Consider the following 13,762-nt stretch of genomic DNA (forward strand, 5'->3'; position numbering starts at 1 on the left):
AAGAAACTCAATTCTTGCTTTAGTAACTTCCGTAGTTGATTGAGTCGAACATTCTATAGTTTCAACGCGCATAGGCGACTTGAGCGAAGTGACGAGGCAGGCTGCCTGAAAACATCAGCCATGATGGGACTGACCTCTCTGACTTCTGCATTCTTTTTTTCCTGAAACACTCCAGCAGTTTTTCTGATTCACTTGTTTTTCTAATGACCTCTCTGACACAGAGGAGCATCGGTTTGCGTCCACAATGAGCGCATTGTCCAGGATAACCTACATGTCAAGCCTCACTTGCCAGCAGCGACCTTCCGGAGCACCCGCAACCCTATTGTAGCTCGTTTAGTCGGGATGCGCTGTCCTACCTACTGCTGCGCGCCTTCCAATCAATCCCGTAATCAGCAAAACAAACATGTCATTAATGCTTTATTTTTAAAGCTAATATTACCCAACAAATGACATTTGGAGAAAAAACAGGAATGAAAGTGCAGGCAACGTTAGCTAATACTAAATTATTATTGTGTTGACTTTAGTTAACATTCCTATTTATCCATTTGATTAAAGACGTGCTTTGGGGGACCGTGAGCCCCCCTTTTGCCGCCGCCCCTCCTCCTGGTCCCTCCCTTTCATTAACGCTGCAGGTCCAATGCTGGTAGACATGTGAGTGTCTGACTTTTAGAAGAAAAACGGAGAGGCTAATGTGTTATGTGGAGAGAACCACGCACTCAGCCTGGCGTGCCGACTCCTGAATGACAAGGATCAGCGCCTTAAGGTCGGAATTTTTCCATTAATTTACATTGACAGCCAAGCAAAGTGACACCCAGACATTGTTGCCGCCTTCTCCCTTTCATCAGCTTGACTCTGAATGTAACGTTGTCTTTTTTTCTACTCGAACGTATTTTTTGGATTCCTTTGCTTCCTTGTGGGTGGAATTGTTTTCCCATTGTAATTCTGCCTGCTACAATCAATAATTATAATTTTTCTGTGAGTTTTGCAAGGCAGACACTCGCACAAGAACGCTTTCATTATAAGTTTATTTTTAAACCGGAAGACTATTTACGGGACTTTGGCCGCAGATCAGGGTGGCACCAACGACATGGGGCTTGTGGTTTGGATGTGCTGGCTGTTGGCTCTCCCGCTTCTCCAGTCTGCCAAGATCCTGACGGTCTGCCTAATTGGTGAGTAGGGGTGCAGTCATTGTCATGCTTTTTTTCCTCCCTCGTTTCTTCTTAACTAGCTATCAAAAGAACAGAGGAAAAATGACACGGGAAATTATATAATGTTATTTTTTCCTTTTTTTTAATCGGTGTATTTTTAACTCATTCACTGCCATTGACGGCTATAGACGTCAAAAATTAATTTGGACTATTTCTATTTCTAACATTTTTTTCCCACTTTTCTTAACAAGAGTATGAAAATCTAGAAAAAAATGATTGTACATATAGAACAGATATAACATTTGTGATTAATCGTGAGTTAACTATTAAAGTCATGCAATTAATTATAGTTAAAAAATGAAATCGCCTAACGCGATTTAAAAAAAAAGAAAAGATTATTAAAAATTTGTGGCGTCAGGTGATCGTAATTGAATCGCATGATTTCACTAGTTAACTCACGGTTAATCACAAATGTTATATCTGTTCTAAATGTACAATAAAAAAATTCTAGGTTTTCATACTCTCGTTAACAAAAGTAGAAAAAAACTAATGCAATTGTTCAAATACGTTTTTGACGTCTATAGCAGTCAATGGCAGTGAATGAGTTAATGAGTAAGGACACTCTTCAGGGATATTTTACAGTTTGAAATTCTGGGGGGAAAATGTAAATGTGGAAAAAAATTTTTTTTAACAAAATACATTTAATAATTTTCTTGTTCTGTTCTTATTTTAGTCGTATTTTTATTTGCATGGTGTGTTAATAAATACATTATATTGACCCGACAGACCCAGTGGCTTCCTCCCTCCCACATTTGAAAAATACGCATAGGTACATGTAAAGGGGATGTCAAATAAAATAAAATAAAAGTCCTATGCACCCGGACAAATTCAAATACTTCTTCTGATTGTTTGTAGAATATGAATTAAGCAGGAAAATCCACCCGTTTTGATCCATCTCGAGGCCGCCATTTTCTCACTTGCCGGTGACTGAAAATGACATCGCGGCGCCTCAAAGGCTCAGCTTGTGAATGTTACATGACCAAACCCAGAAAACAGGTGAGCCACGACGGTCGTTACCTGAGCCCTTCAGCACTATGATGTCGTTTTTAGTCGACAGCAAGTGGCACAATGGCCACCCTCAGAGATGGATAAAAAATGGGTGCATTTTTTTTTTTGCTCAATTCATATTCCACAAATCAGAAGGCCATTTTAAGACTACTTGGGGTGCATATAACATTTGATTTGTGTGAATGCTTCTATATGTGTCATGCAACAGTTCTGGGTGTAGTCGGCCTTTCACCTGTCGTCACTCAGCTGGGATAAGCTTCAACTTCATCGACGTTAGGTGTACCTAATAAAGTAAAAAGTGGCCCATGAGTGTCTACTGGCCCCGCAGTTGTTGATGCCGTCTTTCCTGCAGGAGGAAGCCACTACTTGTTGTTTGACGAGATCTCCCATAACTTCCACCTGCACGGCCACGAGGTCCGCATGCTCCTGCAGCTTGGCAACCCTCTCATAACTGGTATTGTTTCAGATTGTTGTGCTGTTTTTCTGCAATATTGTTTTATATGATCCCTTTTCATATAAAATCACATCTGTCAGGTTTGTCCTATGCTGGTCGCAATGGCAGTTACCAGACTAGCACCTGGTCCCTCGGAGAGGATTATATTAAGCAATACAACGGCTGGTTCTTGGAACAACAAGTACAGTTTTTACTGGGCCGGTACCACACTTTTGAGATCCTTTTTACATTTATCACCCACACATTCATTACTGCTATGATTTGGAGTCAAACAAAATTTCTTCCTACAGGGACAGCTTTAATGGCTTTTTAAATTTCATGGGCCACCTTTCTTATCAGTGCGACAAGCTCTTAGGGGACAGCGATCAAATAACATTCCTCCAGAAGGAGCAATACGACGTCGCTATCCTGGATGCTTTTAACCCCTGCTCCTTCATCGTAGCACACAAACTTGGTACTTGGAGCTCAGTGATTAATTATTACATGTTGCTGTACAAACTCCGAAAAATTTAATTCCACACCCATTTTTACCTCATCCAGGTGTCCCCTACATCGCCTTTTATCCAGGCTCACTGAACGGGCCACTGTCCATTGCCATCCCCGCCTCCATCTCCTCAGTGCCAGCTTTCAGCTCGCAGTTGTCGGACCGCATGGACATCTGGGGTCGTGCGAAGAACTCCATCTGCTCTCTCCTGGGGGCTGTAGGTAAGGATGCATACAATTGTATTTTTTTAAAATGTTATTTATTTATTATTTTATTTTTTATTTAAAAATGTATTTCTATTTTATTTTATTTTATTTTATTTTATTTTATTTTATTTTATTTTATTTTATTTTATTTATTTATTTATTTATTTATTTATTTATTTATTATTATTATTATTATTTTTTTTTTTTTTTTTTTATTATTATTTTTTGTGTGTGTTATCTGCATAGCTTCATTATATTACAGTGGCCCCTCAAAAGTCAAACGCATACACTGTGAAAAACTGGTCTAAAAATAAAAATGTAATTAATACTCGGAAAATAACTTTGATCAATTGTACAGATAATGTTTTAAAGATGGTGCTATATGTTAAGTGCAATTCACTTTTTGATTGGTTGTCTACAAATATTTAGGTCTCTGAAATGCCTTCCCACCCAACGAACGCTAAATTAAGCAACCGAGTAAATATTTCGGGAGATCTATCTGTTATCAAAAATATAAGCGAGTCATTCTGATTTAAATACTGTAATAGCACCCCTTTACCAATTTGGACAATGATCTGCCCTTTTCCACGCGACAGGGGAACTACAAGTCTGAAACAGTATGTCAAAGGCAAAATGTAAGCAGCCAAGCTAAACTGAGTTTTGTTAGATGCACAGTTTACCATTTGTTATATGTGACACTTGATTTCATAATACTACTACTACGACTACTACTACTACTAATAATAATAAAAACAACAACTTTCAATTTATATAGCACTTTTTGTACACTCAGACAACAATGGTCAGTACAGCGGTGGCACGATCTTCACTCATCTTTGTGGCATTGTAATTTTGAGGTTCCACTGTACACCCTTTTTTGACATTCTCAAAAGAATACAGTAAACTATTCTAACATCATCCTAAAAAAATTTCCACTTCTCGTGGAAAGGTCAGAAAATTGTCTGGTCCATTTTCAAGGACGTGGCCGAGCGCCACCTCACCTCGGGCTCCCCCCCTGGTGGCCTGGATGAGTTCCACCAGAAGGCAGAACTCTGGGCCTTCAACACCGACTTTTCGCTGGAGTTTCCGCAGCCGCTTCTGCCTGCCACCGTGTTGATGGGGGGGCTCCTCAATAAACCCGCAGAGCCTCTGGAGCAGGTCAGTGCTCTTCATTACAATACATTCTGATATGGAGCTTATTATAGAAGTTGAAGTTGACTATCTTTGTACAAATAGTTGGATCTCTGGTGTGCCTGCTCACCCATTAAGTGTGAAATTAAACAACCAAGTAAATTGGTTGAATTAAATATGGTTAAATTAGCCAGTAGTGCTGCATTTAGCTGTGCTGTATGCACAGAATAGCGTTAGCTAACAGCGATAGCTTCTGAGAAAGGACTCTAAGTTAACTCATTCAATGCCATTGACGCCTATAGACGTAAAAAAAAATCCTTTGAACTATTTCTATTAGTTTAACATTTTTTCTCCCACTTTTGTTAACAATGGTATGAAAACCTAGAAAAAAAATATTGTACATTTAGAACTCATACAATTTGTGATTAATCGTGAGTTAACTATTGAAGTCATGCAATTAATTACAATTAAAAATTTTAATCGCCTGACGCGATTTAAAAAAATAAAGAAAAGATTATTAAAAATTAGGGGCGTCAGGCGATAATTTTTTTTAATCGTAATTAATCACATCACTTCACTAGTTAACTCAGGATTAATCAGAAATTTTATATCTGTTTTAAATGTACAATAAAAAAAAAGATAGGTTTTCATACTCTTGTTAACAGAAGTGGACATTTTTTTAAACTAATAGTAATAGTTCAAATTAATTTTTGACGTCTATAGCCATCAATGGCAGTGAATGAGTTAATAGTACTGATTAACGCGAAGGGCTACCGCCTACCAGTTTAATACACACTTCTGAAATAACACATTTGCTCAGATCTTTGATTAACATTTATACAGAATTGCTAGGAAATCACAATGTCCTGTCACTGGTGATGGGTCACAGTGTTTTCAATTGTGAAAAAAAATGATGCATTATAAATAATACTTGCAGGATCTTGACTCGTGGATCTCCACTTTCGGAGAGTCAGGTTTCATCATCGTGGCCTTGGGTTCGATGGTCTCCTCCGTGTCTGTGGACCGGCTCCTGGTGGAACTGGTGGATGGCTTCTCCGTAGTCCCGCAGGGCGTGATCTGGAGGTACAAGTTTGTCACGACGTGTGCACTCACACAAAAAAGTGTGTTTTGATCTTGATGCTTGTTTTTTGCTTTCAGGTACGACTGCGAGCGTTGGCCGCCTCACCTGAGCAAACCGTCCAATATTCTTCTCATGGACTGGCTGCCTCTCAATGACTTGCTTGGTGTTTGTCCACTTCATTATACAGTTGAAAAAAAAGACCAAATCAGAAAAGAATATATTATATGTTGACATGCATCATTGTTATCCGGGATTTGTTTATTGATTATGTTTTTCAAATGAACACTCCCAATTCTTCCAAGGACACGACAAGGTGCGCCTCTTCATCACGCACGGAGGTCAGAACAGTCTTCTTCAGGCGGTGTATCACGCCGTTCCCATCCTGGGCATCCCCTTGTTTGGAGATCAATTTGACAATGTGGTGAAGGCTGAAGCGAAGGGCTTGGGCCTCGCCATCAGCCCCACGCGGGTCACCGGCAAGCTGCTTAGCGCCACCATCCAGACTGTCGTGCGGGACGTCAGGTGCGTGCACGGGTTCGCAACCATGCAAATATGATGAAAAAAACAAGTAAATTACTTATTATCGACCATCTATTCTTTACGTGATTCCTCCCCCCTCTCTTTAGGTTCAAGTCGGCAGCTTTGGCCCTCAGCCGCATCCACAGATCGCACCCCGTGCCCCCCGCACTTCGACTTGTGCAGTGGGTGGAGCACATCCTGCACTGCGGAGGTGGAGCTCATCTGTGGCCGGCCTCGCTGCAGCAGCCTTGGTACCAGAGATGCCTGCTGGATCTGCTTGCCCTCGTCCTGACGGGTCTTGGCGGCTCCGTCCTTCTCTGCTGGATTTTCTGCAAGAGCATGACAAGCAAAGGTGACAGCAAAAAAGCGCAATAGTAGCACTCTTTTGGAGTTCTGGTGAACCATTCTGTCGCTACTGCTCGTTACTGAGTCAGGTGCTTTGCTCAAGGGAATCCAACAAGGAACCTCGAGCCAATAATGTTGATGTAGAAGATCTTTGCATGACCAAAAGTCTTGAAAGTCTTTTCTTTTTTTTTTTAAATAAAATGATTCCAAGTCTTAGTGGAACCTCAAACGTTGAACACAAGTCTGATTTGTTTGGATTTGGAAATCATCTGTTAGTAAATTCTGAAAAGTAAATTTGACTCTATTTTAGAGTGGGACCAAATAGACTCCGTTTTAGAGTCATATTTACACTTGGAAAGTAGTAAAATAAAGAATTTTAAAAATGTAAAGTCACTCAAGGGTTGAGGAACGTACTCACAACCTCAAACTACCACTTGAGCTATTTCCCTCCTACTGTTTGCTTATATCTAAGAGGAGTTACAAAGATTCCAGCTGACACGAGTGATATACTAACACACAGCAGGATCTGCGTAGATTGTCTATCTCTTTTCCAATTCTTTATTTTACTCTCTTCCAAGTGTAAATGTTACTCTGAAACTGAGTCTATTTGGTCCCACTTTAAATAGAGTCAAATTTACTCTAAATCATTTACAGTGCATGGGAATGTTTTAAGTAACATTTTAAAGGGAACGTATTTTGGAAAATTGGCTTCAAAATGGCTTGCCTTGCATTATCAGCCTTTTTTTTTTTTTTTTTACATTTTCCAATCTCGATTAAACTGCCAGCTGTGCTGAAAACTAAAGAAAGTAGAGTACTTCAACATTACAACAAATTAAAAAAATATATATATATCTAACGCGTTAAGTAACATATTATAGTCTATGGTGCGATGTCTAACTCCGCTCAGCAGAGGACAGCATTTGTTGCCTTCACGAGAGGCTCCAAAGAAGAGGTTGGAATTCTGAAAGCGAAGAAGATCCACACACCACGTTGCAACCGTAATATACCTATGGTTGGAACAGCAACAATGCATGAAGTGACATCACATAACTGTACCTAATAAATTGTCCTTCCTTGCTCTTCTTCTATGAGCTCAACTGGCGGTTGACAAACCAGCTTAAGCGCATTACTGGCTCCAATCGAAACCGATGTGAATTGACGGTGGCTGGATGTTGTGATGTTTACTAGCGGTGACGGTCTGAAGCACGCAAAAAGTCAAGACACTCACATCAAAAGGCGAGTCATTGGAGAAAAAAAATTATTCTAAATACATATACCTGCGTAATTTATTTAAATACAGGATTGAAATAATTCTACTTTGTTACTTCCCACCACTGGACACAGACGTCTTTGTGCAGCACTGCTGCATTGTCCCACACCTTCGTGCTGCTTTGACCTGACTGTGCTAGAAGCAGGGGGCGGGGGGGGGCACACGTAATCACACTTTTTGGAAAAAATACCCACATAAGCCCACCAGTGTGCACCATTGTTTGTGAGTAGCCATGTGGCCTCCAGGCTCTTCTTTTGGCACCCACACCTGCAGGCCTCAACTCCGACCCCCGCGGCCTCCCCTGCTTGTTGGCACATTCTGCTTCCCACTCCTACACAAGGCCCGGCAATGTTCACGGTCAGCGCTCACTCGGCAGTGGAGAGCAGAAAAGGTCTTGGAGGACCTCCCCCCCTTCCCTTCCTCTGCCCTTCTTCCCACCCCTTACATCTGTGTTGGGGGGAAAAAAAAGATAAATTAGCAAGGAAAGAATGACCAATTAGGGCGGCATGTTCTCTCTCTCTCACTCTCTCTCTCTTTCCCCCATTCAGCTGTCCAATCCTTCATGCCATCTCTTCCTTTCATTTGTCTGGCAGTTGCAGGTGCCAGTATGTCTTCCTCTGCCTCGCACGCAATCCCAAGTGGGCCGGGCAAAACGGGCCCAGGCATAATATAACAGCAAGCGGGGGGACAGATAATAATGGCAAAGGAGGAAAAAAAACAAAAGATGAAACCGCAATGAAGCAGAAGAGGAATGAAAGCAAACAAATTAGACGAGAGGAGGGGAAGAATCTGACAAGCTGTTGGCACGAAATGTTAAAGAAGAAAAAAACAATACAGCTTGCGGAATAAAACAACACGTTCACACGTCCATAATCTGCTGCTTCGCACGCGCAGCGAAGTCAGTGTGGTCATGTGCAGTGATTTATTGCCTGTTTGTAACACAGCTGCAGTGCAATACTGAAATTAGCACTCTTTGTTATATGAAGTGCTCTTAAATGAAATTCAAATGTCTTCTATATTTGTCACACCACAGAGAAGAGTGTTGTCAACCCTATAAAATTCGAACGATTGAATGAATCGCAACGTATATCAAATGAAGCTTCAAAATCAAGCTATTTACTCCGCTCTCAAATGTTGTAGGTGTGTCTACTCAATGTGTGCAACCTCGCCCCAATGGAAAATGGATGCTATTTCATCTAGCATCTATTTAGCAAAACAAAAACGAACTAATACTACATTTTACATATATAAAACTAACTAAAATGTATAGCAAAAAGTGTCCTTCATTTTAGTCTTTGTATACAAACTCTCAGGTTTATTTGAAATATATTTGCCGTATTTCGGTATTAGTGTTTGGCCATTAAGAAGAAGAAAGGGCATTTGGGAATTGAAGTTTACTTACCACCGAGGTCGTTATAGGGCTTTCCATATCAAGGCGAGAGGTGCTAGCCACCAACTAGCTCACAAGCTAACAGGCGGTGAGCTTGTCCGCGGCATTACTTCCTCGCTTGGGAATTTAAACAACAACAACAACACCGAACTGTTCTTTAAATTGTGCTGTATGCGGAGTATAGCCATAACAAGCAAGCAAGCTAGCTAGCTTGCTGCACACTGTGGTTCTTCCACTAGATGGTCGAAGGTACAATTAACCTGTGTATCCACCTGTTGCCATTCAGGATACTTGCCCTGAGTTCAATTTCATAGGCCCAGATTTCACACTAAAATATATTTGTGTGTAAATTGGGTATAATCGTATCCGTGATATAAAAAATGTTGCGCCATTGTTGTTTTGTGGTGTGAAACACTACATAAGGTAGGCATAGGACTGCATTGAGTTTAGGACAGACGCACATTAATGTGAGCACGCAAGCAGCGTTCACTTCTGATGAATGAAACTGCGATGGCAGAAAATATTGTGAGACTTTAGCTCAGTGAGCGTCTAAAGTAAAAACTCCACAGGTGTTTTGCTTTTTCTTTGGCTTTTCTCATTTTGCGATGCAGCGGCAGATAGGTAACAACGATAATAAAGAAGAAATATGTTGTGATGGGTGAGTCATTTCCCTTTCTTTTATTTTTTTTATTCAATGCATGAAATTGGTTAACTCGTGTCACACACACTTGTATGACAATTAAATTAATAATGCTAAAATCTGACTTAAAACACTGTCTGTACAGTCAATAGAAGTTTTATCATGCTAACACATTAATTCACTTTATATTAGAAAGTGTCAATTCCACACAGGAAGGCTTGAGCCGAGATTTGAAGACAAAATCTTGTGAGTTACTACTTGTGAGACAGAAGTGGATTAGGTTCACCGTGCTGCCTTGACTCAAGGTCCAAACCCCAATTATGTGGATTTAGCGCCATCTAGTGGTGTGGAGCATGTGCTGTAACATTAAAAGGATACTTAATTGGCTTTAACTTTAGCTTCTTACAAAATTCAGTGACAAATATTTAAACAAAATTGTAGAAAATAGGGAAGCAAAGTTCCCTAGTGGTTAGCACATTTGCCTCACAGTTCAGAGAATTTGGGTTCAAATCATAGTTATGAAGGTTTTATTGAGACTAACCATAAGAATTAGTAGTTTCTTTAGTATTTTTGTTTATTTTTTGGACCAGCCAGGCCCAGGACGCCTGTCATATTGGCATTTGCTTCCTATGCCTGAACAAAGTCTGTTTTTGTACATGCACTACAGGTACAACAATTGAGAAGATATAGATTCCGAAAGCAAACACTTGACTTTTTAGTCATAATGAAACAGAAAGTACCTCGCACAATACAAAAACGTTCATGTTACACTAGGGTCATTGAAGATCCTAAGTGTGAATGGACTTTACAATGGCACAGTCTAATTTTGTACACCTTAAACTGTAATTCATATTTATTTTATTTGTCATAACAATTAAAGATCAGCCAAACCAGTTTACTTTATTTTTTGTTACGGTTAACATTACACTGAAAAGTATCAAATGACAGTGAGTACAATTTAGAGGGCGATTAAATGAAGACAGAATAAAACAAATAAAAACAATAATAATAATAAACTTCACATTGTAAATATATAATCCGTTCTGATTGGTAATTGTTTTACTGTAATTACTTGAATAGTTCAAATAACGGAGTTGATTTGAAACATTTACACTTGCCGGTGTGAAACTTTCACCATAAAATAGAAAGGTTTTAACTTTTCACAGAGAAAAGGAACGTTTCTTGTTATGCCGTACTACGTTCCTGATTGGCCAAAGCGCCTCTGCAATCCGATTGGTCGAAATTTGACCAGGTGGGCGTGGCTACGCGTCAAGCTTCCTTCCTGTAGCTGCAAGATGGTACGTAACGTCACCAAGGTCCTCTCCGCAATGTGATTTAACGACGGACGGCCACGCTGCCATATTTCCCTCCCGTCAAACGCAGTATTATGGTCCAGCTCCCAACACGGCGACGCGCTCGGAGGTAAAACACGGAAGCGGTCGAGGACAACTCCGCCATGGCGGCCACCTTCGGCTTCAAAGCCTGCCGGAAAATTGGCGGTGCGCAGATTCGAGGTCTCCTGGAGGCGAAGGAGTTCTTCCTGTTCGACTGCGACGGGGTCCTGTGGCACGGCGAGAAGGCCGTGGCGGGCGCGGCCCAGGTGGTCAACTCGCTGATGAGGCAGGGCAAACACGTCGTGTTCGTCACCAACAACTCGACCAGGCCGCGCGAGAAGTACGTCCACAAGTTCTGCCGGCTGGGCTTCACCGCCGTCGCGCTGGAACACATCTTCAGCTCGTCCTACTGCTCGGCCCTCTACCTGCGGGACGTGGCCAAGCTCCGCGGTCAGGTGTTCGTCGTCGGCTGCGACGGGCTCCGGGACGAGCTCCGGGAAGCGGGAATCCCCTGCGTGGAGGAGGCGGACGAGCCGGACGCCACCATTTACGACTGCGCCCTGGCCGCGGACGTCAAGGCGGTGCTGGTGGGCCACGACGACAAACTGACTTTCCTCAAGCTGGCCAAAGCATCGTGCTACTTAAAAGACCCCAACTGCTTGTTCCTGGCTACCGACAACGACCCCTGGCACCCGCTCTCTAGCGGCAGGATACTGCCAGGTACGAAGGTGGTGCTCCGGTCACTCTGCCGAGGGGCATTGTTAGCATTTTACTGCATCGTCTTGACAAATTACAGATTTGGCAGCCCGGCACTCAACGTTAGCTATGATGAGCCCTGCCGCGAATAGCGAAAATCCGCGAATATAAAATGACACACCTCCCAAAAGCAGTTTGGAACTGCTTCAGGTGACATAGTGTTGGGGGGAGAGGGAGTTCTGCCTCGAAAGCTCTGCAATGTTTATTTTTCTACCTTTTTAACCCTCCCGTTAAGTTTACTTTAATTGTTGATGGAAAATTAGTTAAATTTGACCTTAACTCAGTCACTGCCATTGACGGCTATGGACTATTTCTATTGGTTTAAAATTGTTTTCCCACTTTTGTTAACAAAAGTATGTAAACCTAGAATTGTTTTATTGTACATTTAGAACCTATAACATTTGTGATTAATCGTGAGTTAACTAGTGAAGTCATGCGATTAATTATGATTAAAAAAATGTAATTGCCTAACGCTCCTAATTTTTAATCTTTTCTTTTTTTAAATGGCGTCATTTTTTAAAACTGTAATTAATTGCATGACTTCAATAGTTAACTCACTATTAATCACAAATTTTATATCTGTTCTAAATGTACAATATTTTTTTTTCTAGGTTTTCATACTCTTAAGAAAAGTGGGATTTTTTTTTTAAACTAATTGAAATAGTTCAAATGAATTTTTCACGTCTATAGCCGTCAATGGCAGTGAATGAGTTAATATTGAAACCATATAGTTTTGTTGCACGTGTGCTTCATAGTCACGGGGGGATTCCAATATCTCATCTGACTCATTCGGAGAGCCGAACTGCTATTTAGTTTAATTTTCATCCATCCTGGTTTTCGTCTTGCCCGGCAGGTTCCGGGTCCCTCATGGCAGCCCTGGAGGTGGCCTCGGGCCGCAAGGCTACGGTGATCGGCAAGCCGAGCCGCTACATGTTCGAGTGCATCTCCAGCCAGTTTCCGGGCATGGACCCGGCCCAGTGCCTAATGGTGGGAGACCGCCTGGAGACCGACATGCTGTTCGGCTCCAACTGCGGCCTGGACACCATGCTCACCCTCACCGGGGTGTCTCAGATGGAAGAGGCCAACCAGTACGGGAATAACGAAATGTATCAGAGCCTGGTGCCGGATTATGTGGTGGACACCATCGCTGACTTCTTGCCCGCGTTTGAGGAGGTTGAAGAGCAAAGCAACTGATCAGTGCAGTGTTTCTATTGGAACGGAGCCTTGCTGCGAATAGTGGTAGAACTGCAAGTAATTGACACTACTTATAAACTGTGCCCCCCCCCCCCCACCAATAAATTCAGTATCAATGCAAATTTATATACCCATAAAATGCTTACAAATAGTTTGATCTGAAGGGAAAAATTCACCCGAAGCACCGGCAGTAAAGACATTCCGCAACAAGTCAGCTGCCCGACAGTTTGTCTTTGAGTCAAGATGTGTTTGTACTACTTCCCTATTCAGGGAGTTTTGGTACCATTATGCGATATCTAAAAACTGTGCTTCAGAAAATAGAGGAGGATGTTGGGGAAAAAATACATAAATGTGATTGATTAACTTAGTTTCAAGCATACCTCAGTGTTAAGTGTTGTGGCCATTTGTGATAAACAGCGTTCCGTCATTTCTATTGCACCTTTTCATTCAGGAGCTTGCGGGTTTGATACTGGCTTGAGTTTTACCTCATTTTCATCTGAAAGGACAAACATCACAACAGCAAATCGTATACAAACAGCTTTTGTCTATAAGTGACAATCTGTCACGTGTGCCAATTCTAGACTGCACAGTATTTCATTCCCTATTATAAAGCCTGCCACATGGATGTGAATCTTATAAACAGTGAATATTCAGTGTTAGCATAGAGAGCATGTTGGCAACAATAAATAACTGCATTTATGATAAGTATATTGTTTGCCTGTTTTGCATCACACACACACAC

General features: G+C 41.5%; 2 protein-coding genes and 1 long non-coding RNA gene across 5 annotated transcripts; 2 read left to right on the forward strand and 1 right to left on the reverse strand.

The window, feature by feature from the left end:
- Positions 1-624: 624 nt before the first annotated feature.
- On the forward strand, positions 625-6,666 carry LOC147173624 (UDP-glycosyltransferase 3A1-like). Of its 2 annotated transcripts, XM_086076306.1 has the most exons (11): positions 629-763; positions 1,068-1,169; positions 2,569-2,670; positions 2,751-2,871; positions 2,961-3,124; positions 3,211-3,375; positions 4,310-4,518; positions 5,429-5,574; positions 5,650-5,735; positions 5,875-6,094; positions 6,199-6,666. In XM_086076306.1, the coding sequence occupies exons 2-11, from the start codon at positions 1,088-1,090 to the stop codon at positions 6,464-6,466; spliced, it is 1,563 nt and encodes a 520-aa protein (XP_085932432.1). In that variant the 5' UTR covers positions 629-763; positions 1,068-1,087; the 3' UTR covers positions 6,467-6,666. The 2 variants fall into 2 exon arrangements, with proteins under 2 accessions (XP_085932431.1, XP_085932432.1); XM_086076305.1 differs by having other exon boundaries at positions 625-1,169.
- On the reverse strand, positions 1,051-7,806 carry LOC147173625 (uncharacterized). 2 transcript variants are annotated; one of them, XR_015094857.1, is made up of 6 exons: positions 7,714-7,806; positions 7,493-7,634; positions 5,678-6,420; positions 5,423-5,568; positions 3,202-3,369; positions 1,051-1,228 (listed from the first exon to the last, which is right to left on the reverse strand). It is a non-coding gene; the product is annotated as an uncharacterized LOC147173625 (long non-coding RNA). The 2 variants fall into 2 exon arrangements; XR_015094856.1 differs by having other exon boundaries at positions 7,493-7,779.
- A 3,181-nt stretch (positions 7,807-10,987) lies between these two features.
- pdxp (pyridoxal (pyridoxine, vitamin B6) phosphatase) lies at positions 10,988-13,728 on the forward strand. The gene is made up of 2 exons (XM_086076804.1): positions 10,988-11,790; positions 12,680-13,728. Exons 1-2 carry the CDS (start codon positions 11,193-11,195, stop codon positions 13,018-13,020), a joined length of 939 nt encoding a protein of 312 aa, XP_085932930.1. The 5' UTR covers positions 10,988-11,192; the 3' UTR covers positions 13,021-13,728.
- Positions 13,729-13,762: the final 34 nt, after the last annotated feature.

This window comes from Leptonotus elevatus, chromosome 5 (assembly GCF_054856555.1).
Source record: "Leptonotus elevatus isolate MCC_2025b chromosome 5, RoL_Lele_1.0, whole genome shotgun sequence".
In the NCBI taxonomy this organism is placed as follows: Eukaryota; Metazoa; Chordata; class Actinopteri; order Syngnathiformes; family Syngnathidae; genus Leptonotus; species Leptonotus elevatus.

Bases quoted from the DNA above. Each gene is read 5' to 3' on its own strand.
- LOC147173624 (XM_086076305.1), top strand. From the start codon at position 1,088: ATGGGGCTTGTGGTTTGGATGTGCTGGCTGTTGGCTCTCCCGCTTCTC. The intron at 3,125-3,210 runs GTACTTGGAGCT...TACCTCATCCAG, and splicing joins CATCGTAGCACACAAACTTG to GTGTCCCCTACATCGCCTTT. The intron at 4,519-5,428 runs GTCAGTGCTCTT...TAATACTTGCAG, and splicing joins CCGCAGAGCCTCTGGAGCAG to GATCTTGACTCGTGGATCTC.
- pdxp (XM_086076804.1), top strand. From the start codon at position 11,193: ATGGCGGCCACCTTCGGCTTCAAAGCCTGCCGGAAAATTGGCGGTGCG. The intron at 11,791-12,679 runs GTACGAAGGTGG...CTTGCCCGGCAG, and splicing joins TAGCGGCAGGATACTGCCAG to GTTCCGGGTCCCTCATGGCA.